A 23,987-nucleotide genomic window follows, 5' to 3' on the forward strand; every position below is an offset into this window, starting at 1 on the left:
GTCACAGTGGAGTGATGTTACTGACCCCTGGTGGAAAACACACATTAGTACAGTCCAAATGTGTGCAATTTCCACCTAGAAAATAAGTTCAGGTTTTAATTCAAGTTCACGGTTATCTCTGGCAGAATATTCGGCTTTTATTAAAAAAGGAAATCCTCCAAAACAGGCAATTTCCGCTCACAATGCTGTGATGTCCAAGGAGATGTTACATCCTCATAAGTGGATTTTCCCAGTCTTGGACAGATTAGCACAAATTAACTGTCACACTAATCTGTGCATTGGCAGGAGCAGCAAATTAAGTTTAAATGAATTCACATCACTATAAGTAGTTGCATTAAGTATGCAGTGGTAGAACAGTGAAAATTTTTGTAGCAATTCTGAACTGTTACTTTCTCAGTTGGCACTGCTCTTGATTTTTAAAGTACCATAAAACATTTCAGAGTGGTAGCCATGTTAGTCTGTATCAGCAAAAAGAATGAGGAGTACTTGTGGCATCTTAGAGACTAAAATTTATTTGAGCATAAGCTTTCATGGGCTAAAACCCACTTCATAGGATGCATGTAGTGGAAAATACAGTAGGAAGATACACAGAGAGAGAGAACGTGAAAAAATGGGTGTTGCCATACACACTAGAATGAGAGTGATCAATTAAGGTGAGCTATTATCAGCAGGAGAAAAAAACCTTTTGTAGTGATAATCAGGATGGCCCATTTCCAACAGTTGACAAGAAGGTGAGAGTAACAGTGTGGGGGGGAGGGGGGGAAGAGAGGGGGAATAAACATGGGGAAATAGCTTTACTTTGTGTAATGACCCATCCACCCCCAGTCTTTATTCAAGCCTAATTTAATGGTGTCCAGTTTACAAATTAATTCCAATTCAGGGAGTCTTGTTGGAGTCTGTTTTTGAAGTTTTTTTGTTGTAATACTGTGACTTTTAGGTCCGTAATCAAGTGACCAGGGAGATTGAAGTGTTCTCCGACTGGTTTTTGAAAGTTATAATTCTTGACGTCTGATTTGTGTCCATTTATTCTTTTACATAGAGACTGTCTGGGTTGGCCAGTGTACATGGCAGAGGGGCATTGCTGGCACATGATGGCAGATATCACATTGGTAGATGTGCAGGTGAACGAGCCTCTGATAATGTGGCTGATGTGATTAGGTCCTATGATGGTGTCCCCTGAATAGATATGTGGACAGAGTTGGCATTGGGCTTTGTTGCAAGGATAGGTTCCTGGTTAGTGTTTTTGTTGTGAGGTTGCTGGTGAGTACTTGCTTCAGGTTGGGGGGCTGTCTGCAAGCAAGGACTGGCCTGTCTCCCAAGATCTGTGAGAGTGATGGGTCGTCCTTCAGGATAGGTTGTAGATCCTTGATGATGCGTTGGAGAGGTTTTAGTTGGGGGCTGAAGGTGATAGCTAGTGGCGTTCTGGTCCTTTTTTTTGTTGGGCCTGTCCTGTAGTAGGTGACTTCTGGGTACTCTTCTGGCTCTGTCAATCGGTTTCTTCACTCAGCAGGTAGATATTGTAGTAGTAAGAACACTTCAGTAAACGACAGTGGTTTCAGAACTAAAAAACCCCTGCTTTTCTAAAAATTAAGAACAAATTTAGGATTAAAGACTGATTTTTTTTCAAAGCCACTTGGAACCTTTGGACACATACTGCATCTAAATCCCCTGCACAGCTTTGAAAATCTCAGCCAAAATCTTTTAACATTAGCAAAACTACGAAGATGCTTTATTCTTAGAACAAACAAGAATCCCCAAGTCTAAGCTACCTCACTGGCTTGAACAGAGTGTGATGACAAGATTTGTTTTCCCCACCTCCCCCAATGTATTCTTCAGAACTTGTTGAATCTTTTTATAATGTAAGGAGCACTGTCCAAAAGGAAGTTCTTTCTGTTTTGCTCTTCTAATCCTGGAGACCTTTCATTCTTGCTTTTAAGGAAGATCTTTCAGTTTATGTCCAGGTATGAATGTGAACTGAGTGACTATGATCTTTTTCTTAAAAGGATTTTTAAAAACCCTTCGTTCCCAAAAGATAACAAAATATGTACCCCATCTTCAATTCTAATACAAAAATTTAACAGTGACCTCACATGCTTTTATATCAGTTATATCAACAGTTTAGTACATCTGACTGTCACATACTCCATGACGCTCCCGAGGTCACTGTTAAAGTTCTCCATTAGAGTGCAAATTTTAGGTACATATTGCTTTTTGTATCTGCTGGCAGAAAAAGCCTTCTGGAATGTGTTATCAACAGTGTTGTACACAACATGGAGGGTGAATTGTCGTGACAAATCCCAAAGGGACCTAGTCTCTTTGCAGATAGAGCACTTTCCAGATTGATCTCACAGGACACCAGAATAGCCTTTTGCAAGGTTTCATTGGTCATTTTCACCTCAACAGCTGAGACTCTTGACCATGTTGGCTACAAGGACAACTGACCAGATTGTCACAGGTGGTCAGCTAATACCAAGGTGGAAAGGAATGCACAAATCTTTTCCCCGATTTCCAGTCTTTTAAGGTTTTGAGTTGACAGGTGTGTATTGTCGCAACTTTAACTGCTATTAAACTGGTTTTTGGTTGCCAACTACCTAGGGATTTGTTTAGTTTGTTTTCTAATATGGCTTAGGTGTACCTCAGCAAATAGCTTCCCAGAGGCAGGAAGAAGGGGAGCTATACTGTGCTGCTGACGCTGATCCTATTTCAACCTCATGAAGAGTACGATGCAAGGACATGCCACTGTAAACTGTATAACTTTTAAACAGGGATAAAATGTTATTGAAAGTGCACCAAGATCAACCCTCCATGTTTGCTAACCTGTCCGCTGGAAGCAACTGCTGTGAAGGATTTTGTCTCATTATTTACCTCCCAAAATACCCAGTAGCCTCTCATAAACTTCCAGAAATTTGATATAGACAGGAGTGTCTGCATTACATAGGCAGGTCTGTAACATGGACACAGGTCTGAGTTGATCACTTGGCAGAAGTATGAACATGATCACCCTTAAAAGTGCTAAAACTGTGTAAGCTCATCTATGACAAACAAATGGGAGAACATATGAAAATTCTACTGCCTCTGTGCAGTAGTGTGCAAAGAGCTACAGAAAATGTGCATTTACACACAGATTTAAAATATGAAGAACATGATCAAGCCTTTTATTTCTCATGTATATGGCACACGCTAAAGAAACTCAGGAGAAGATATACCAAACCAGATGGTTACTTATATGAATATGTTATTCTAGTGCATTCCAAGTCAATTTCAGTCACTCCATGTTTTTCATGTTGCTGTAAATGCACTGTTCAGTGGTATATTTAAACAACTCTGGTTCTTTACAACACAGTCTGGACAAGGAGCTTTCTTCCTATTATAGAGCCATAGTGCCTAGCCTGCTTTATGATGTGAAATTCTAAAGCCCAGAAAACATACCAAACATTTGCTTAGATTACATTCTCAAAGTATTTTAAAATTTTAACTTTTTGTTGGGGTCTAATGCCAATAAGATTTCTGATTTTCAAGAACGCTGTAATCAAATGAGCAGAAATGAGCTGCCTCTCCCTTTCTCATAACCTCTAACAACCTCTAATAGGTGTTAGTTCAGTGCAACAAGTTAAGTCAAAGCTTGTTTAAAAAAAGTCAGAATGAGACTCATTATATCATAAGTTTTATTAACAATACGGTACATTAGCATTTGTTTTGAAAAGCTTAGGTCTTGCTAAGCAGTTTTAATCAATGCAATTATGTAAAGCTATTTGCAGTACAGAAATCAACTATATTCACACACACACACAACTTGAATTTAATCCAGTCAACAGTCATATCAAATCTACAATTTACCAAAAATACAAAGTTGATTTTCTAATAAAAGCAAAAAATGTTGTTGTGGTTCAGTAAAACCCATTTTCTACTACAGAATAAGTTGCATCCATAACTAAGCTTGGGACAAAGAAAATACTTTCTAGGAGCCCAGAGTAAGACTTACACTTTCGTAACTATGAAATGCCATGCAAACTTCTTTATAAAAAGATTTGCTAAGTCTGAATTATTAAGCTAATTTTTGCGAGAAGCTGGTTTATAAAATGATTCTCCTTTCATACTAAAAATGTCATTATGTAGAATTTTCTATCCACCAAAAGCTATTTGTCTGATTTGGAATACCGTCCTCAGGCCCTATCACAATTGCTCTATTGGTGTAGTTATCATAAACAAGACTTAACAAAAGCATAACAAAAGTTAAATCTGCTAACTTTCCTTTACAGAAAAACAAATAAATGGCATAAATGCAACACGTATGCTACATATACATTTATGCTGCATAAACCCAGTTTGTAGATTCATATGTACTTCCATTCTGTAAAGGATCTATGGCTGCTGCCAATTCAATTGTTCTATCAAGGCACTATACAACCATTAAACCTCTAATATTTTCCAAGATGCACTGAAGAACATTTATGAATGTGTTTAAGTTGTTAAAAAGCCCTCATACTTACTGCAGCTATAGCTATAAAAATGGCACACAACAGAACTTTATAGACAACAGTATTTTACTCTGTGAACAAAACACATTCTGCATTGTAAAAGGAAAATAGTATATGAATTCCAGCAACTTAGGGAAGGGAAACAGGAATGTACAGTACTATGGGGAATGATACATTCCTCCTGTACATTATTTATACAGTCAGCAATAATCCTTATGTCACATCTAGTCAGGCACCAAAACTGATGTATCAAAACTAAATTGTAGTGTTTAAGAAAACTCCCACTCCTTTCTAAAGGTAAGGAACAATTACTGTAGAACTGAACACTTTGACAGAAAAAAGGCAGAGTTACTAAAAGTAACATTGTAGTGGTCTGTAAGAACTTCATAACACAAGTTATGGTCCAGGCTCTACACAATTCACCAGCAACTACTAACAGAACAAAATGTAACTTTTGACACCTGCAATATTGTAGAGAAGCTCAGCGAGACAAATAACTCAAAGTAACTTTCTCAAACAATTTAGTGTTTACACTAGCCATAAACTGTAAGTAATACTGTTATAAATAAGTAGGCATACCTTAGTAAAACTCCATCTCTAGGTAATATCTACACAGTATCAGTGAATATTCTTATCACAACATAAAGGCAATATCAAATCAGATTCTTTTAAAAAAAGCTAGTTTCACAAATCTTTAGAACTAGATTAAAAACATTTTAAAGACTATGTTAACAAGGCACACAATTTTTCTATATTCCAATTTGGCCAAAGTTTATAGTTAAACTAGTTTTTGAAGGAATTTTCACATTTACAAAGTAACTTGTGTTTATTACCTTTCCAATTTAAATTTTTTTTTGGGGGGGTACCCATTTTTTCTTAAATGGGATTTTGTCCTAATCTAGAACTACTTAACTAGTATTTTAACAAAACATGAAAGTATGTAGCAGTGACTCAAATCCTGCAAAGTGCCAAATGCCTTGAATGTAGAGCAGGAGATATTGAATATCTTTAAGCAATGGGCCTGAAAAGTCATGGTACATTGTTGGAGGGAAAAAGCTGGAAAGTGATTAAGTTCTGATATCTTTAAGCTATTTAGCTTATTGTATAGACCCCTCAAATTTTAAATTAAGGTCTCTTCATAGTTCCTTTACAATACTATTGTGTATAGCAGCCATCTCTAATTTAATCTTACTGATTACCATACAGAAAGGAAAGCTGTTCAAGCAAACTTTTGAGCACCCAAATAATAAAAATCTTTTGCACTCAAATAATAAACTATAATGTAGATATCTTCTTGACTGTGTAACAAGAATACATTGAAGTTCCTCCAACCAATTGCATTCCCAAACAACTCTTAATATTGGGGCATTGTTCTAAGAATAAGAGAAGTGATATCTGAAATTCTCAAACACGTACATTAAATCCAAATGTCTGTTTACTGATTCTTTTTTCTTTTATCGAGTACTTGTTTCCGGTTTCAGTAAAATCTGTACAGTGATTCACTCACAGACATACACTGACCCATCCTCATCTTTCCCTACTTGCCATGATCCCCACCTATCTTCTGAGCCTATGATTGATTTAAAACAGGAAGAAAAAAAAAGGTATCAAATAGAAGTATGCAAGCCTTTCACACAATATCAGGCTGCAGACATACTGTTGCTAAGTAATGTGAATATACTGTATAAATATGGTCTGATACAGCTGGTTTCTTCAAAGCTACCTAAATCTTTAGCTTTAACATACATCACAATCTGAAGAGATAGTGTACAAGTCTAAACATCTATTTACATATGCTACAATGTTTTGGCAAACATTTCTTAAAATCAATTAAAAATCATTTTGAAAGTACTATATCTGACTTCATAATGTCAATTGGGATAAACTCTCACCGGTAAACAGAATGCCAATACTAGCACCTTAAACAATAAATGCTACAAAGTTAAACTGCTTAATTACTTATTTTAAAAAAGCAGTTGTCTAATTAAACTATTTGGCTTGACTTTGTGATAATATCCAGTTAAATTTTTGACATGGAATCATGCATGCAACACTGCTCAACCAAGTTGAATATAAAAAAAGAAATATGTAATGAGAGGTCTGTATGTGTTGATGGGGACAAACCAGGGACCATGGTGTGGAAAGGACAGCTCTTGGAGCAGCACCTTTATTCACTTTATTTATATACAGAGCCATAGATTTTATATATTTATGTCTTACAACAGCTATAGTTTTGTAGCTGAGGAACTGTTGAAAAATATAAAGCCCACTGTGAACTGAACTCCTCTATCACCTACACACCTGACATCCGACTGAATTCCTCTATCACCTGACATCTGTGCTCTCCACAGATGAAGTACGCTTAGCATTTTTCTACCGGTTTTCTCCCCTGGATGCCTTGATTTAGTCCTTTAGGAAAATACTTAATGCCCAGTTAAATTCAGTTCAAGTATTAGTTGCATCATCAGATGATAACATAGGATCAAATTAATTCAGAAAACCTGAAAAGATCAGACACAAAAGACATGATAGAGGGTGAAATCCTGGTCCCAATGAAATGAGAACACCCACTACTGTAGTAGAGACAAGATTTAATTCAGACTATTTAAACAGCTGAAAATTGCATGAAAAAATAGGATCTTACCACTGGCTTGTTCCAATGCTGAATGCAAACAAAACCCTAACACAATTTACTTATTATAAAAATATCGACTGCTATGCAGCAAGTAGTGCATTGAGCTACCATAATAGGGTTTTCAGTTAGAACTGCATTTACCAAGAGATCGTGCAGAAGTGGTGATTAACTGTTAATCAAGTACTTTGTACTGAGCCTTTATGGAGAGGCCTTTCTGAATAATTTAAGTACGAAACAGTCCTCAAAATGATTCTGCCCTGGGTTAAAGAAAACCATGTCACAGACCTGAAACAAGAGAATGAAATTCATAGCAAGGGGTTCAGTGTTGCTCTGTATTAGACAGAACCAGTTCTTTTGGAGAAGGGCCAACAGGGGGACAAGAAGCCGAAGGGTCCTGCTGTGCAATACCAACCACAGAAGCCAGGTGACCCTTATGTCAAGCGAGAAAAAATCTGCAATGTACGCGGCATGGGCTACCAAATCATTTCCCCAAAAACACTGGAAAAGTCATACCAGAATTATTCTGATTACACAAGAACACAGAATGTAAGAATTCTCTCAGACTGGAATTCAGAAACCTCAGCTAACCCGGCTGCAACTCCAAAAGTATATAAAATTCCTAGAGCTAAAGCAATTAAACCAGTTGTGGGACTGCTAAACTGAGGACAAGATTTACTGACAACCAAAGATTTTATTTAGAAGCTACTGGGATCTGCCTATTTTAGAATAGGGACTCAAAGCACCAGGCAAAGCAGAAAGCTTTGTAATGACCAAACACAGAGTGAGATATATGGTATATATATGACTGCTGGAACATCAGAACAAAGAATACTGGATTGGATTGTTTAAAACTGAGTTAAAAAGAGCAAGAAACATCTCTACCTGTTGGATCAGAAATTTTGGGGCATGGACCGTTTTGTCAGCTAATGCATTATGTATTGATTTTCTAAGAAACCACTGTAGAGTTTCCGTCTACCATACAGGTGTTCTAACTGCATGATCAACACTTAAAAAGCATTGGTAAATTCTTCTGAGATTTTGGCTGAAGTGTGCAGAATTCCAAAGATCAACACAAGCTTATCACACACTTCAGAAGACCATGCATTGTGTAAGCACGTAATTTTCCAGGTGAAGAATGCAGACTATGAATCACTTCATTCTCACCTTGATCTTCCCCAGACCAATTCCCATTTTCATGTCCCTGCCATGTGTAACAGGAGTTAAATGAAGGAGACCGGTGTTAGCTGCAAGTAAGGCACCTAACTGAATCCACTGTGTATTTCACAATCCTTGAAATAAATTGTCCAAATCAGGGCTAAAAGACAACAAGCACTGATTTCATATTCTATTCAATCAGTAATTCAGGTAACTGCTGAATTGCTTTTATATGCCATCATTTGGCTGTAAGAGCTCCAAATTTAACTCCTTTCCTGAAATCCTGACTACAGTCCCACCACCAAAGCCTGAAGAACATTTGGATTGTGCTCTTACTCATGTTTTGGAGCTGCTGGTAGTAGTCAAAAAGCCAAGAGTATCTATAAGTGCAATACAAATCCTAGCTAACTCCGACAACCAGTTTCAAGTAACCTATCCATGTGTCAGGAAACCCACTGACTTATCACCACTCCCTTGCTTAATATTAGCTATTAAATGGTCACTGCTGGGATTTGAAATTAATACCCCATTGAGATGAATGGGCAATATATAGTTTACCTCCTTTGCTGTTGCTATTGTTTCCCTATATTTATTCTGTAAGACTGGTTTAATAGAAGACCACACTGATTTATATAAAAAATGCATAGTCCGCAACAGAAAAGATGATTTAAAGAACAGCTGAGTTCTACAGAATCCAAAGGAAAAATATATCACCCAGTTTCCTTAGATCATGAGACCCATAATTTCCCTACTCTCTAGTTATACACTTGTTCCCCAAATATTTTAATCAACTACACTCTTTAGGTGTGAAATTGATAATTGATCTACACTTTATTTTTCAAATACCTTGTAAAGAAAAACAATCAGTACTCTCCACTCACAATTCTATATATTAGTTTTTTTGCTGACAGGATTAAGAAGTTCCTTATTTACTTTAATTTGATTCTGTCAGACTGAAGTACAGGTTTGGGGGCATAACATTCCTAAAGCAAACTTGTGTTTCTTTCCACTGACATTCTCCTCTAAACCCACACTGAGCATGTAGGGCACATTACAGTCAAAGTTATCCACGTGGTTATATTTTGATGTCATCTTATAGGAATAGTATGGTCCTGAATACTACCTGGATATATTGTGCTGATTTTTCATTACTGTACCTTTCAAGACAATAGTACTATGAGGCATAACTTTCTCTGTCATTTGACAATTAAGCAAACGCTGAAGAGGTGTCAAACTTGAGCTAAAAAAATAAATATGTGAAAGCAACTGGCAGTACAAAATCTACATTACTTGATGGCTGATATTAAAGTCCATACATACATACATATAAAAACTTTAAAGATACCAAAACAGAAAATCAGGATTGTCCCTTTACACTTGGTGCTTTAATGGGGTGAGGGAGGGGAAAGACTTGCTTTATTAAGTTAGCCTTATCTTAGCTGTCTCTTGATAGTACAACTAAAAGTTGACTGTTCAAATACTGTTTTCTTTTCTGGTGTGTTTAGTCTTTAAGCAACTACAACGTAGCACATATGTATTGCAGTATTAGAAATGTTTTCATTAGAACCTTAAACTGCCTTTCAAACTTAGAGATTTGATGACCAAAATGTACTGACAATTTGATAAGCTAACAGAAGACACTTGGTTATATTGTTTAATACAAAAGGATTCTTCGTTCTATAGCCTTGCGGCATATAGGGCATTCACTCATTCGGTCTCCACAAAGCTGACATGTTCCGTGGCCACAGAGAAAGATCATATTCTTCAGACGATCCAAACAAACCGGGCACATGGTCTGTAAAAGATTTTGACAAGTTAGGTAGGGGAGAGCAATGGTGAGAAAAAAGTATCAAGTATGCATTCTATTAATTGTAGACAATTTAATATATGCAACTGTTGAGTGAACAGAGATCACTGCGATAGAGAAACCAAGCCACAGAACGACAACAGATTCAATTACCTGCCTTTTGACATTAAATACAAAATAGAAAATTCACTATTTAATTTAATCCTCAGTTTAAAATATATGTTTCATGAAGGGAAAACAAGTGAATTTTTTCAACTCCTTCTCCACAAAATGAGAAAACCAACCCCACAGTAGCTTTCTACACAAATCTGATGGCATCATTTAAATTCACAGCAGAGTAAATAAGCAATTTTCAGCTGCATCCCCCTGTGGTTTCCTTTATATAATGTTAAGGAAACAGGGAAATCTACCAAGCACAGACATTTATGTATGTAATTCAATGAACAAATTATTTACCACCCATGCCTCAAATTTCTACCTACTCATTTACCTACCTCTCTCTCTCTCTCACACACACACGCACCCCAAGCACCTCTTGGACCCAGAAATAGTATGAATATGGTTTTGCTTTAAAAAAAAAAGTTAACAGTCCCAATATACATGCTAAACACCATAGATGTGAACTGACTTTCAATTTTCTTCTTGGAAGTAATTTGCTCACTGATTTGGAATCTTAAGTAACTCAATATTTTCAGAAGCTTTACCAATAACATTTAAGGTACCAGCTTTTTGAAGAAAAGGAACTGGTGTACTCCAACGTATGCTTTAATTCTGTACTTTCAATGTTATTTGTAAAGGAATAATCATTACTTGCATAGGACCATATCCTGCATGTGTTCTGTTTTTTAGAAATCCAGATAACATCTGTGAAAATTTAATGTTTCAATGGAGGGCTGCTCAACTTATCTGAGCTTTTTACCCCTAACTCAGATCCACACAGCAACCCTTTAAAACCAGTTTTTACTATTGAACATGAAGTGAGACCAATACCCAAAAGGATCTCTTACAACTGTTCACCATGAAAGTTTGTCCCTTAGAGAACCATCCTTGACTGTGCCTGCAGTGTCCTCCACCTATATCATATGCAAAAATTCAACTACAAGGCACATGTTTGTTCCTTCACCATAATCACATTAAAGTTTCATTTATAAATGGTTTATAAAGGGGTAATATATAAATAGATTTTTAATAAATAATCGATTGTTACAGATTGTTAGATCAACAGGTTGCTTATAACCACAACTTGTATCTACTGAGGAGTTTCTACTCATGTTCTTAAACTGACATCTATAGTGTGCTTATAACCACCCGAGACACATACTAATGTCTGTAACATGCTTATAACTGAACAGATGTTGTAAACCCTTTATAAACCATGTATAATTGGACCCTTATTAACTGTGGCCCACATTTCAAATACAAATTTATTTCACCATCACCTTGCACTTGTGCACTGTTTTTTCTGATCTATTCTTTAAATCACTGCAGGTTTACCAAAGTAGTGTTACACCAGGGAAAGGTGTACATATCCAGAGTAGTGCCCACACAATGAAATGTAAAATTTAAGGCATGCCTTCTATGCAATCAACTAAATGCAGGGACAAACATTGTTTAGTAAACTCCTGGTTATCATGGCTCATGACTTCAACATGTTTACACAGAGTTTAAAATCAGAATTTGGCCAATTATCTCTTATTTCAATCCGTGTGAAATCACCATATCTAAGGAGCTGTCAGAAGGTATCTTCTGGGTAGAGCTACACTGAAGTAAGAAACCTGTGGCATAGCCAGGACTGGCCTGGGTCAGTGGATTCAGACTCGCTGGGCTAAAAATTACCGTGTAGGGCTCAGGCTGGAACCCAGGCTCTGAAACCCTCTGGTAGGTCTCAGTGTCCAGGTTCCAGCCCAAACCCAAACACCTAACTGCAGTTTTTTAGCCCTGCAGCCCCAGCCTAATGAGCAATGAGACCTGAGCTCTGAGATTCATGCCAGAGGTTTTTTATTGCAGTGTCGACACACCCTCTGCCAGATAAGACCTTGAACTTTTTGAATGAATTTGCAAATATAAAAAATTATACATTCTCAACAAGCATATTTCATATTCAAATGTTGTCAGGGCTAGTATGGCATCACCATATCTATTCATGATTTTCAATAATTCAAAATGTATGTAATTTTCTTCCACTAAAGCACTGCAAGGGACTGATTGTAAATCAGTCCATCCACCCTCTTCCTCACCCAAGCCAAATCCTCACCTGGTACAACTAAGTATCATCCTTATAATTCATAGTATTGTAAAGTCCGAAGTATGGGGAAATTCTTCATTAATTACTTATTAACATGAAATAGCTTTCCTGTGGTGACTGTACATAATTTAATAGTCCTAAAGTATCCCTTTTAGAAGGGATACAGGGTGTAAACCCTAAATTTCATCTTGCAAGAACAGAATTCAAGTCCTTCTCACTGTATGTTCTTTACCCCTATAGTTTGCTTTGGGGTCTGACTATATATCTTACAATTTAGAATAAAAAAATCTGTTTCTCTCCAATATACTACAGAGTAATTTGAAAATATATATGCACATCATAGGACTCTATACAAGTGTCAGCCTAAGCAATGGGGGTAAAAATTTTGTTTTATTTTGTTTACTCATTTCATTGCAGCACACAATTTAGAAGAAATTCCCTGGTGGTATCTCAAATCAGAAAATAGGTCTTTCTTCAATTGTATGGCAGCACGAGCAGATCGTCCAGATTCTTCCTGCTTATCATAAAAACGGTGAATATTTATTTGTAGAGACCAGTTTCGTTTCAGTGTCATACATGGTTTAGTTTATTTACCTTCACATGGCAGCAGCTTTAAGTAACTTTGCACAGAACGATCAACCTACCTGCCTGCTCTCCAACTGTACTCTAGTTACATGACTATCGGTGACTTACACCCTGCTTTGTAACAAGAAGAACAGCAAACAAATGGTAGATATTTTGACTATACTTTTAATTTGGCCTCATGCTTTGGCACCAAAATTCGATGTCTATCACCTCAACCCTATATGAATAAATTAGCTGGAGATCTTTTGAGGGGAAACAAATAAAAATTCTGTGCCTGGAGAAAGTATTTGATTTCTTTTTAAATATTATGTATTCTTGCTTCTGAAATACCACCATAAAGGCACCCAGTCAGTTCTAATCAGGTGTAATCCAGAGACAGAGTTAAGATAGTATGGAAAGGTCTTAGCAATAACATGAGATTGTCACTCGGGTATGATATTGCAAATAAGTCAATTTTAGCAGAATATTTTAGTTTTTGTCTGATATGGGTGTCATATTAGAACCTATAACAATCTTTTATTACTGATGACAGTATGTTTCCAGGCACAAGATACAGGTGCACAGTGACATTACAAAAGCTTTAATTTTAAATAAAAAGAAATGACATACGTATGGTGAAGGAACATATATAAGGTATTTATTACAGACGGATGAGGGTGATTACGTATGAAATGTGGTGGCGGGAACTGCAATCACAGTCAAAGATGGTTCACATTCAGGGAATCCCTGAAGAATGATGTGGTCATCGTGTGTGGACTTTGCTGACATCAGGCCTCGCTTCTGCTTGGCACCAGAAATTGTTTTAAAAGGTTGCTGCACTAATGTATTAGATTATCACTGAAGACATGAGTTGAAACGTAGGTAAACCTGCTGAAAAGAACAAATAAGAAGTTTTAAGAACACAGGAATACTGAATGTCACATTAGGAGTGCAGCTTTAAAGCAGAAAATGAAAAAAATGTTTAAAATGGAACTCTGGGTATAACTTCAGGCACATATTTAAGGTACAATTGAAGAATCTTTTTTTATGAAAAATAGCAATTAACTAGAATCCGCTACTCATTAGCCCCTCTCACAACAGTATACAGAAAAGTCACCTAGAAGACAAATTAAAAGATTCCAAACAAGACAGGTTCAGCCAGTTCCCTAAGAAACAAATTACAATTTCAGACAAGCTAGATTTCAAGCAGAATCGTTTCAACAAAGTAACTACTTGACATGGCAGTCAATTAAGATGCGGTCAAAAACATCCTGCTGAGGAGCAAAGAATAGTTAAGTGACCATATTTTAATATCAGCCTGAAAATAGAGTACTGGGCAGTAAATGTACTGCAAAAATCCAGGCAATAGAGAATATTAAAAATTAAGAAAATTTTATTTTTGTTAAACACTGTCAACTTTTTGATGACCAGAAAAGTAGAATATCAACCCAACAAAATAAGACACTGTTCTACTCTCACTGATAAATGCATCTGAACTTCCTGTTGATGTAAAATCTTTTCTTAAGATGTGTGAAAAGAAATACAGAGGATGGTAGGGACTAATGTGTGTCTTGCGATACCGCTTCTGAATACAATATTTGAAGTAAAAAACTGAGATATAATCACTAGAGGGGAAATTTTTTAAAAAAATTGAACAGTTGTGCTCACACCACTACACACATCTATTCATTGCTGGAATCAACTCACATTAATTTAAACAAAGCATTTAGATTTCTGCAGAAATATTTTTATAACCTTAAGCTCTGTAGAAGAGTTTTCATGTTTTGTTTTGTTTTTTTACACTTCCGATTAAACAGATTGTTTGAATTTAAACTTCACATTTGTAATTTGGAACACTTTACTGCTCAAGAACCAGAAAGTAAAAACAAACTAAATGTATTCTTACTGTCCAAAATGAATGAAATTAAAAAGAAAAATAATCAAAAGCAGATTTTTGAAAACATTTTCAGAGTTAATAGCCTCAAATGTTATTGGTGAGAAAGAAGAAGTATAGTTTTTTAGTCTACCTGTCCTTATACAGAGATTAGGTTGGAAACTGCTTTGAGTTGAACAAAGATTTTCAATAATGAGGGTCTCAGCCAGTTGCCAGGGTGAGGGTAATAATTATTGATAGGTTTGCCTCTGAGGTTAACTGTGGTGGGGTGGTGTCCCACCCCCATGCCAGATTGGGCTTCAACAGGCCAGAGTGGCTGCGCAAGGCGGCAGCCGATCAGGGAGGGCCTGTTAGAGAGCTAATCAGGGCCAGTATTACAGCCAGCCAATCAGGGCTAGGCTAGGCCCTATATAAAGGCTGCCCAGGAAGGGAGCAGGTAGTCTCTCCCAGGCCTTCAGAAGGTGAAGGTCTGTCTCCTGCGTGAGGAGACTAGCACCAGGGACAGTGCAGTGCTGGGCAGGCAGGGGGAGCAGAAGGGAACTGCCGCCCGGTACCTGCCAGGCTGTGGGCCCTGAGAAAAAGGGCCTAGTCAGTGCAAAGGGGCCGAAGGGGAAACGGCCCAGTAAGAGAGACGGACAAAGGGAGAGAAGGAGGGCAGGCAGGAAGGCTGCCACCAAAGGGTCCCTGGGTTGGGACCCAGAGTAGAGGGCGGGCCTGGGTCCCCCCCTTGCACTTCCACCTGGCTGTTAGGAGTGGCCATCACGGACTGCACTGGATCCCTGCCAAAAGGGGTTAGACTTTGGGGTGTGGTTGGCCATTGTGGCTGGGGTGAAGAGAAGGACTGCTGATAACACCAAACCCCCGGAAGGGAGTGAGACCGGAGCAGTGGGCACTGCCAGAGGGCAGCGTCCTGAAGAGGACGCCGCGAGCTGGGAGCAACGCGGGTCGAGACTCCAATCTAGGGTGAGAGACAGACAGGACACCACCAGCAGAGGGCGCGCCGCATGAACTGAGCTAATTCCCAGAGTGAACAGCAGGAGGCGCTGTGGTGGTGAGTCCCAACCCTGTCACATTAACATCTGACACTACATCAGGTCTCAAATTTTCAAAGGCATTTACAGATGTGGCCCAGAACTAGGTGATTCAAAATCTTCTCTCTGAACTTTCAGGTAGGGCTGTCTGGATTAGCTCAGATACCAGCCATCTTTGAAGCATTATACACTAATCTAAATCCACAAGAGATAAAAAGACAATTTAAATGTGAATTAAGTTCTCATCAGTCTCTTCTATTCACCAAAACATTTCAACTGTGACAAATGTAGGACAGTACATCTTTAAAGGTAAATCTCCACTGCTGCTGAGCATGCTTCCCAGCAAAGGTATATAGACATACAAAAATTGCAGTGTAGCTGAAGGCGGGCAATGGTTCAGGACACATAATGTTGCATGATCCCAACAGACAGGAAGAAAAACAATTTTGGGGAGGGACTTTAAAGGGAGAGAAGGGGGAAAAATTTAATAATTCACCACACAAAATATTTGTCCTCCATGTTAATAAATATTTAATCTATTCTGTACAAAATATTAACGCCTGGATTTAAGAGATTTTTGGCTTTTGCATATTACAGAAGACAAAGAGAATAGTTGTTGCTTGTCTGAATCATTTCACATTAAATAATTTAAAAAACAAGATCGGGGTTGTACGTCACTATTTTAGCACTATTTAACACTTGCAAAGACATCTATATTTAATTTTTCTTTTGAAAAATCTATCCAAGATTTTTATAATTTTCCTTCTTTTCCAAGCACAGAATTTAAAAAGCCTTATATTTAAGATATTGTAAAATCTATATAATAAAAGATTTATAATTACTGCATCTCAAAATTATGTATGTAATATTTTACACCTATCAATATTTCATATTGTAGCCATATATAAATATAATTCTCATTTGAGCGTGCTAATGCATTGGGACTGCACATCCCCCCTAACTGCCAACTTGTGTTCAAAAGTGGTTTGTTACTGAATAGGCAGGCTCACAACTCCTGCATCAGCTCAGTGCGTACAGTTTTGTGAAGAAAAATGCCCATATTTAATGGAGTTCTGTGAAAAAAATATCTTCACTGTACATCGTTATGAGGTCAAAAGATAGAGTTAATATTCCTTGCCTCCCTTCATTCCTATATTTATTGTTTGGGTCACTATGCCCGTTCAGTTACACTAAAATAGGTGGGTCAAGAAATGAAATGTCATTAAGAACACTGTATGCATAAAAAAGTCAGATAAGTCACAAAAAACCTTTAGCCACACTAGAGCTCATCTTTACTTCATAGAACAAAAACGGCTTTGATTAATTAATCAAAAAATAGGAACTGAAGAGTTTAAACAGATTTCCCTTATTTTGTTTTGGTGTTCAATAAAAAGGAACATGTGGCACTTTTACCTGTTCCTTTATGTCTTGTAACTGCTGCTGCAGCTTCTGTACATCTGCATTGACATTGGTGTTCTCCTTATCTTTCTGTAAAACTGGAATGTTTCCACTTGCTAAAATGCAGAGGAGAGTAATATTAAAAGCCTAGAACACGTTATGCAGCACTTACAACATAAAGAATAATTTCTTTTGTCTGCTAATCACAAAAATACTATTTCCATTTATCTGAATTATTGAAGCATTATTTCTAACAAATATATTTTGATAATCAAATTATATTTGTTATGACTCACTAGAATTCCATTCCTGAACGAAAAGAATTTACTGGGAAGCTTTAATTACAGTTTTTGACAAATATTTCCCTCATTGTGGCAGTTAAAATGCTAGCAACTACCTGGAGCCCCATCTACACGAATGCCCTCATGGATGCTCCACTGGTGAAAATTCTTTGGCAAAAAATCCCAGTGTCTATTGCTACATTGTTTGGTAATTCCAGACTGGGACTGAATCAATACTGCTAAAAATATCATGCCAATATTTGTCCAAATTGTTGAACAAACTTGGTTTGGCTATGTTTCCACTTATTTCATATTCACTTTGTGAATGTTCAGGAACCAAGTTTACTGACAGAAACAGCAAGTTTAAAGTGGAAAGTTTCAAAAGGCAAATTTTGAATTTTTAAACTTGAATGTTCACATTGGAAATGTGATTCTGAGTTATGCTCATCCCGTCAGGGATCAAATATCATGTAGCTATTCCAATTTAAATTAACCAACAGCTCAAATTTCAAGTATACAATGAACCACACACAGACACATACTACAAAAAATTATTCATGTAACTTGAAATAACTCAGAATAATTTAATAAATTCAAGAAAATTATAAACTGTTTAAGAACTAGTCAAACAGAAAAAGGCAGAACTCACTGAATAATTCTGACATCACAAATTATTTGGCCAGTTTTATTCTAGACAAAATGTTCTATTTCCCACTTCTACTGGGACTCCTCTGATTAGTCAAAGAGGCCAAGAAGTCAAGCTAACATTTGTAATTCGTATGGGGCCACATGCGTAAGTTTATTTGTGTATTTCAATTATATTCACTGGCAATTCCTAGACTTTGCTCCATGTGCCACATAGCTATATGGCCATGAAGTTCTGGAAGTTAAAGAGAAGGGTTCAAATCATCACTGACATATATACACACTTATGATGTTTCAGCTTCTGGTATCATGCTTCTTGGATATTGAAACAGCCCTTTTCAGACATGGTCTATGCTACAACAGCATCTACCACTATCCCATTTGGCGAGTGACAAACAGTAGGTGGAAGGCTGACACAAAAACTACTTTCTTTAAAACTTTCCTTCAAACGGATGATGTGAGGGATATATGGTCAACCCCCTTTTTTTTCAATGAAAGGAGAATGGAAGTATTAGAGAAAAAAGAAAAACACTCACAAATGTCATCAGTGGTATCTTCTGTACCTTTCCCTCCGCAACACATAATGAAAGGCACTCTCCGCTCAACCACTGCCCGGCACTGCACACACTTCTTCATCAGGCTTGCACAGTCTGGGAAAAGCAGAGAATTTACTCTCAGTAGCCTGCTAGTCTCTTTATTCTTGTTTCTGCGCTTCTATCCATGAGTTTAATCAGTTCATTTCATTCTATCCACAAATATACTACAAAAAATGACAATGTGTAGTTACAACACCAATGGCTGTGTTTGCAAAAAAATAATGTAAAAATAAGCACAAAGCCTATTCAAAAGTTAGTTAGGACCCAAAGAATCCATAAACAATACACTGCATGTGACCTACAAAAATCCATATTGTTTGTTTTTTTATTTTAGTGCATTTTGAAAGAATAGATTTTTTTTCTGCAAGCAAACTTACTCTTTCAAGAGCAAGAAATCCACAATTTGGAATAAATACCACCTCATCTTTAATTACCTCTATTTTACAATGGTACTGCAGAATTTAAATATAAGATCATGTGCATTTCCAAGATTTTTGATAATCATGGTGAAAATTAAGGACAGACTGGCAGTTTTTAATTCAGTTGCTTTCGTGACCTTATTAACAGTACTGGAATATTTTTTCTATTTTCCACTTAACCTTTTTAAAAAGCTATACCAAAGAAAGTGTATGAATGGGAAAACACCTACTTTCTCCCTCTATCTAAAAATATCCCTTGATTCACTTACATCCAATGGGCAAATGGGTGTCAGTAATTACTACAAAAAAGATCAAACCCTTTGAAGGGTAAATCTATATCTTTTGCTTATATTACAGGAGAAAGGCTGGAATTCTATAAGAAGAGAATGGTGTCACATGATTGCAGCAACACTGTATTGGGACCCAATGTAAGAGTTGTAAACAGTTCTCAGTGAGTGCTGGGGCACACATTAACCCTCTCACTCAGCAGACTTACTTTCCTTCCTCAAATGCGACAGGAAATAATCTGAAAAAACTTTTCCATATTTAGAACCTTCACTTCCTAATACAAAGCAGATATTGGCAACATGCACTTCAATGATCACACCTTTCACCATGGTAATCTATCTTCTTGCTATCCACCTCCTGGGGAATTAACCGAAAAGCTCTCTTCCCCCACTCATGCTCTCTCCACTGCACACAATGCAAAGAGTCTGGAGCTGGATGGCTGTGAAGGTAGTGAATATGTCAGACCTGAGTCACATCAAAGCAGTCGAGATAATGCCAGATTTCCTTAGCAAGATCAATTAAGCCACTGTTTATGGGGAGGACTACCTTCCCTCTCTTATGTAACTCCATAATGTCAACAAATAAGTATTCTATAGACAACTGACCATCAGCAAAGCCTCAGCAAGATGTCCGAAAAATTCTTGAAAGTTCTGGTGACAAAATGATCACTACATCCTCATCTTATTAAACAAAGGGGGGACAGTTTCTGGAGGCTCCTTAAGTGTTTTCTTTTTCCTCATCAGTTTCTGTACCATACACATCACAACACATCAGAGTGATCTGTGTGGCAGCAGATTCTCTTTGCAAACATGCTCCATTCTAAATCTTTGGGGGAAAGACAGCTCTTGCTGGAATCTTTGTATGTGATGTTAATGGAAGGTTTAGTCATAAATGTCTTTTAAAAAATTGTTTGGTTTCTATACCAATTAAAGTTTAATTGTATTTACACCGCTAGATGCCCTCACAAAACTGTCAAAGGAATCACATGTGTTCTAAAGATCTCAAAAAAAAAAAAGAATGCTAATTTATTTACAGAAATGTACAACAGGACTCTGACTACCACAACTCAGTGAGAATAAAATAATGCAGGTAGGTGAAATAAATCTCCTCTCTCAATTTTCCACTTAAACAGCTACAGTTCTGTTATTTGTCCTCCAAATAATTAAACTTTATTACAAGCAGGTGGTTTTACTGCATTCCAAGTAACGTCAAAGCTCTGATTACCAGACCAAAGTCAATTTACTTGAATAGCCTGCAATTAAGTCAACGTTTTAAAAGAATTTTTAGTGACTATTTTTAACGGACATCTTTTGTTGCATGATCATTATTTTGAAAGGTATTACCTGCCAAGGCTACTTACTCTCACAAGCACACATGTGACCACAAGGCTGGAAGAGTACTGCTGCTTTCTTGTCTGAACACACCACGCATTCTTCAATCTGCAGAAAAGAATAGTAAGGAATAACATGGGAAAGATTCCTTTCCTTTTTGTATCTATTCAATTTATATCTATTTGCTTACTTCCACCCCTTAGCAGGGCAAAGGGAATTTAACAAGCTCTGCTTAGTGCCATGTTAGCTACAACAAAACTATTTAGGAAGAAAAAACAGAGCTGATTCGCCACCTAAAAGTGGGATTTAAATGGGAGATTATCATATCTGTATCCAGAAGTCCTAGCTGGCAATATTTATGCTCTTTGCATTACTGGTTATCTAGGAATTATAAATCATACCAGCTAGGAGAATAAGGCCACCAGGCTGGTACACGTATTTTTCTTGGCTGTACGGTGCTCAATTAGTTTAGAAGGACTTTCTGCTGTAATCCAACAAAGTGGTATAGGACAGGATTTCTCAACTTTTCTCAGGGGTGGACCACATCTTAGAGAAATGGTCACACGGACCACCCATCTACTGATTCATGAATGCCCGGACCACCACTCCTCCCATTCATACAACATCCTTGTGACAACTAGAGCAACTACTTATGCAGAAAAGTAAAGTAATTGGTGTACTTTTTGCTTTCGTAACACACGTTAGCAACTGGAAACAAAAAGCCAGCACCATCTCTCTGCAGACCAGTTTGGGAAACTGGTTTAGTTGAACTAAATTATAATCTAAACTATGAAAAATGTCTATTTAATAAAAAATGACTTGCTCCGTCAGAGAAGAGAGCCAGTCCTGATTTCAGAGTGAGAGCCAGAAGGCAGAGTCTGGGCTATAATGGTCACCAGCTAATCACTGACCTCCTTTGATCAACTACCAGTGTGACAAGTGGTGGGGCTGTCTGGCTGATGGGGGAAGGGCACCCACAGAGACAACAGGATGTGGAAGCAAGCTTTTCTGAACCACTCTCCACCATTTTAAAGCCCTCTTCTCCTCCCTTCCCCCCCCCCCTTCAGGCTTACTAGTGGCATATGTTATCAGTTTGACACTCTGTATGCATGAGGTAGCTTGCTATATGTCGTATTAAGGGGGGGGTGATAGTTACAGCTATCGGGGGCACACCTGGGCTTTGAAGCAACTGCATGGTTTGCACTGTGCAAGTACCTTTGGATTTTGAAGTGACTGCACAAGCACATAATATAACTGTTTTGTCTTCAATTCACAGGATTACACATCCAGTGGCTGATCCTGGTACCATGGGCTACATTTCTCTCAACAGAGAGAAAATTAGGGGGTGGTGGGGGGGATTTGGTTGGTGCTCCCAGCACCACAGAAATCATGCACCTTTAATGTAAATATAGTGTAAGCCACACTTTGCTGGAAAAGAAGGTTCGATTTACATGGAGGCCAAGGCATTTGTATGAGGCCTGACAGATCAGGCAGTGGTCTCCATGGAGTTGGGGCCATGGTACAAGACATTCTTGGTAGGCCTGGATGTGTCAGGATGCTCTGAATTTGAGCACTGAAAAGGAGGAAGACTGCTGACTAGTTTGGGTGGCTGTGACTCCTCCCTTAAGATTACTACCTTTCGGAATTCTTATAATAAAGTTGCTGCCACTTCCCTAAGACAGATAATTCTTGTCTCTGTCCTCATTAACCCTTTTTCATTTGCAATGTGCAACAAGAAGCAATATCAGATAAATGCTGCACTCTGCTCTAACCACTGACAAACTAGACATGTGAGAGAAACCATGGCAGCTGAGACAGTGTACTTTGTTAGTACAGTCAGTCTCTTCTTTTCACAAAAAAATCACAACTGCAGGAAGAATACAATGGGAATATTAAAAATTGTGTTAAGTACCTTTGTTCTGGACTGGACTTGCTCTTTACAGATGAGGCATTTCTTGACCCGTGGTGAGCAGAGGGAACAAGTAGCAATATGTCCACATGGGCCAAATAACGTATCTCTCTTCATGTCTGAACACACCATACATTCTTCTAAAGTTTCTGAGTCATTGCTGATCATAGACGGACTTCGAGAGCCAACCTGTCCACTAAAAAAAACCACCTCACAGTCAGGCTTAAGTCAGCATTACAACTTTGTGCATATTCTGAAAACACTTTTGTAAATCATACTGTACTTCAAGCCCCAAGTCATTTGCTTATGTGTACTACTCAGTCTAGTTTGTGCACAGATTGTATCACCCCTTCTGTTAACTTGTATGTAAAGCTGCTGAGGCATTTGGGTGTCAGTGTCATCAGTATGGAGATTACAGTTCTAATTTTACATGAGGTACAAGCAACGTAATTTTCTGGCTGACTGGAGCATAGCTACATGCTTGGATAAATCAATCTGCAGAAAAAGTTGATAACAGTGGGTTGGAGACGCATCTAGAGAGTGTATGAGGAGAGAACACTTCTACTCCCATCTTTATGTCAATATTTATCTAGGCCTGGGGGCCCGATCGACAGCACCCGGGGTGGCGTGGCCAAAGCCAAAGCCTGATCCCCACTGCCCCGGGCAGGCAGGCCAAAGCCCAAGCCCAAGGGCTTCAGCCCCAGCAGGGAGCCTGCAACCTAAGCCCTGATGCCCTAAGGCTTTGGTCCCGGGTGGTGGGTCTCTGGCCTCAGCAAATCTAAGCCAGCCCTGGCAACTCCCTTAAAATGGGGTTGCGACCAGTGTTCCCTCTAATTTTTTACATCCATGTGCAGAATGAATTTTGTTATGTGAACCCATATGGAGGTATGTGACATACATCACCTTCATATTGGTGCACATAACAAAATTCATGTGGTAGGGGTGGGGCCAAGGGATTCGGAGTGTGGGAAGGGGCTCAAGGCTGGGGCAGAGGGTTGGAGTCGGGCAAGGGCTCTGGCTGGGAGTGCAGACTCTGGGGTGGGGCTGAGGATGAGGGGTTCTGGAGGTGGTTCAGGGCTGGGCAGAGGGTTGAGTGCAGGGGATGAGGACTCCAGCTAGGAGTGAAGGCTCTGGAGTGGGGCCGGGGATGAGGTGTGTGGGGTGCAGGCTGCCCATTGGCTATGGTGGGGAGAGAGAACTCCCCCCAGCCCTCTCTCAGTGCAGTAGCTCAGGCCAAGGGACAGGTGCCTCTCCCTGGCTGCGGCAGTTCCGGTGAGGGTGGGCTGGGCTGAGGGAGGGGTTCCTCTCCTC

The 23,987-nt window shown here is 38.3% G+C and overlaps 1 protein-coding gene across 3 annotated transcripts in view; it reads right to left on the reverse strand.

Annotated features, from left to right (window-relative positions):
- Positions 1-3,655: 3,655 nt before the first annotated feature.
- MIB1 (MIB E3 ubiquitin protein ligase 1) overlaps positions 3,656-23,987 on the reverse strand; it is a 101,902-nt gene continuing 81,570 nt past the window's right edge. The window contains exons 17-21 of one of the 3 annotated variants that reach the window (XM_074944511.1): positions 22,680-22,872; positions 20,797-20,875; positions 18,670-18,783; positions 17,223-17,323; positions 3,656-10,063 (exon numbers count right to left, since the gene is read on the reverse strand). In XM_074944511.1, the coding sequence (XP_074800612.1) occupies positions 9,923-10,063; positions 17,223-17,323; positions 18,670-18,783; positions 20,797-20,875; positions 22,680-22,872 (628 nt within the window). In that variant the 3' untranslated portion in view covers positions 3,656-9,922. Of the gene's footprint in view, positions 10,064-13,588; positions 13,776-17,222; positions 17,324-18,669; positions 18,784-20,796; positions 20,876-22,679; positions 22,873-23,987 lie in introns of those variants that run through there. The other 2 variants (XM_074944513.1, XM_074944512.1) reach the window with 2 other exon arrangements.

This window comes from Natator depressus, chromosome 2 (assembly GCF_965152275.1).
Source record: "Natator depressus isolate rNatDep1 chromosome 2, rNatDep2.hap1, whole genome shotgun sequence".
NCBI classification, from domain to species: Eukaryota; Metazoa; Chordata; order Testudines; family Cheloniidae; genus Natator; species Natator depressus.